The sequence below is a fragment of the Salmo trutta genome, chromosome 14 (assembly GCF_901001165.1).
Source record: "Salmo trutta chromosome 14, fSalTru1.1, whole genome shotgun sequence".
Lineage (NCBI taxonomy): Eukaryota > Metazoa > Chordata > Actinopteri > Salmoniformes > Salmonidae > Salmo > Salmo trutta.
Window position 1 is genome coordinate 43,936,553 of NC_042970.1, and position 2,500 is coordinate 43,939,052.

The following is a 2,500-nucleotide window of genomic DNA, read 5'->3' on the forward strand; positions in this document are numbered from 1 at the left end:
TGAGGCCCTTGGCCCTGTTGATGGCCCTTAGGGGCCTCAGCACCCTCAACACCCTGAGGATCTTCACCACAGAGATAGCACTGGACCTAGATAGGGCAGGCACCACATCTCACACTTTACTTGTCTATAGTCTGTATTTCTAGAGAGAGGCACACACTCATAACTGAAGCTACATCAAGCATTATGGTATAGATTCAGTTGTACAACAGGATTTGAATGACAATATACATTCCCAGGGACTACTTACTCCATGAGCATGGAGAGGAGGGATACGCTGACCACAATCAGATCCAGGATATTAAAGGAGTTCCGGCAGAAGGAGCCGGGGTGCATGATGGCGCCGTATACGGTCATCTGGAGTAGAGGCGGAAGGATACTGAAGATGACGAGACTGGTTGAGACATAAACCCTCTCAAACCAACAAACCATTAACCCACCTGAACCACAGCTACTCATGTGAAAACATATAGAGTTGAATTGGGCTGCGGTGCAGGTTAAAGTGGATGTAAGATAATGTCGAGAGAGTTTGTCACATTACCGATGTACCGTCGCTGCAGAAAAGGTTCATGTACTCGGTAATGTAAACATGTAAGACACGATCCCATTCAGAAAAGTGCCTTTCTAATCCAGTACAGCTACTAGTAGTGGCGCCGACAACGCCTGGTTACCTTGAGGACAACTTCCACAGTGAACACTGAGGTGAAGACCACATCAGCGGAGGCCAGCACCTACACAGGGGAAACAGGGCAACATGCCAACGTGGGCGGATTCATTTCAGCCTAGTAGTGCACCAGAGCTCTTTAACAGAATCTCTAATGTGGTACTCCGTACAGTCTTGCAATCATGCTGCGTAGGTTAAAGACAGTGATGCCCTGAAGCAGAGAAAACCCCTTTATGTCAGTTATTTTGGTCAGAATTCTTTCCCTTTCAGCTTTCTTTACTGAAACAAATGCTTTTCCATCTGAGATAAGGAGGTGAATGATACAGCAGGCAGAGCAGGCATGTCTGTGGGCACCTGGTTCCTGAAGGACATGGGGTCGATGGGGTCCTCGGCAGCCAGGGAGATGCTGCTGAGGAGGATGAAGAGGAGAATGATATTGGTGAAGGCGGTGGCGTTGATGATGCGGTGGCACAGCTTACGGATCCTGGAGGGGGACACCATTTACATCACAGGAATGACTGACAGAGTGACTGACAGCCAAGCAAGGAGGCTAAAACAACCACATCCATTCATCATCACCACCATCATCAGTACATTTTTCATTTTGGTCATTTAGCAGATGCTCTTATCCAGAGTGACTTACAGCCAGTGCATTCAACTATAAGGCAGATAAAGAACAACATATCACAGTCTTAGCAAGTACATGATCATCATCACCATAATCATCATTACTTGTTATCAGAGCTAAAGATATAGAAGGAGCTGGCCTCTGGAATAGGCACAACCTCCTCCTTCAGCTGAAGGTCTGCCATTGGCCGTGGCCTCGGGGTGTCAGGGATATCAGGCTCCTCCTCCTCATCATCACCTGGATGAAAGAAAGAACAGGAAACGTGACACGTTCTAAATTCGGAGTTCTCTGAGATCCAGATTCGATTGACATGAATGTGCCCAGAGGTGTGTGAGCGGACGGGGTTTACCAGGGAAGTCAGCAGGGGGGAAGGGGTCCTTGATTTCATTCACGTTGGACTCAAACTCGTCCACTCTCAGCTGTGACATAAACAAGCATTTTGGTTAGAGTTGGGCCTGGGTTCAAATCCCACCGGTTATACTGACGCCAAACGTGGGGCGGGTTTCTCCATGAAATATACAGTGGTGTGTAATCATGGATGCCAAGGGAAGCCAGGCTTCCCCAAGTATTTGACCAATAAAAATACAAATGATAAAATCATTTATATTATGTCCCTCTCTGTGTTTTCATAATTTTAGGTCAATACGCAAGTGGCTGAATCTCATGTAGAAATCATCTGAGTGAGGGAAACAGCACCCCTCTGTCTCAATATGTGTAGCTGACTACAGCTCAGCGTTCAACACCATAGTACCCTCAAAGCTCATCACTAAGCTAAGGATCCTGGGACTAAACACTTCCCTCTGCAACTGGATCCTGGACTTCCTGACGGGCCACCCCCAGGTGGTGAGGGTAGGTAGCAGATCTTTTTTTATTTAACCAGGCAAGTCAGTTAAGAACAAATTCTTAATTACAATGACGGCCGACACCAGCCAAACCCGGACGACACTGGGCCAATTGTGCGCCACTGATAAGAGAATTATCTAATAAAGGTAAATGAATCAATAATCCATTATTAATTAGTAGTTATGTAGCATGGATAATGAATAATTAAGGTACTGAATGGTTAGTCCCATAAGGTCTAGTAGAGGGCTGGGACAAAATGTGTGTGTGTGTGTTTTAAGCAGGGGTGTTTTAGCAGGGAGATAAGAGAACAGTAGACCTCTGTTTTACCCGACCTAGAAACTTGGAGAGAATTTGGAGGTATCTCCAAG

General features: G+C 46.3%; 1 protein-coding gene across 1 annotated transcript in view; it reads right to left on the bottom strand.

Moving 5' to 3' along the window:
• LOC115208150 (dihydropyridine-sensitive L-type skeletal muscle calcium channel subunit alpha-1-like) overlaps window positions 1-2,500 on the bottom strand; it is a 31,035-nt gene that overhangs the window by 10,728 nt on the left and 17,807 nt on the right. The window contains exons 15-20 of the mRNA XM_029775997.1: window positions 1,639-1,708; window positions 1,394-1,526; window positions 1,016-1,145; window positions 669-728; window positions 248-354; window positions 1-86 (exon numbers count right to left, since the gene is read on the bottom strand). The exon at window positions 1-86 is cut by the window's left edge and continues 2 nt beyond it. Of these exons, the coding sequence (XP_029631857.1) occupies window positions 1-86; window positions 248-354; window positions 669-728; window positions 1,016-1,145; window positions 1,394-1,526; window positions 1,639-1,708 (586 nt within the window). The remainder of the gene's footprint in view (window positions 87-247; window positions 355-668; window positions 729-1,015; window positions 1,146-1,393; window positions 1,527-1,638; window positions 1,709-2,500) is intronic.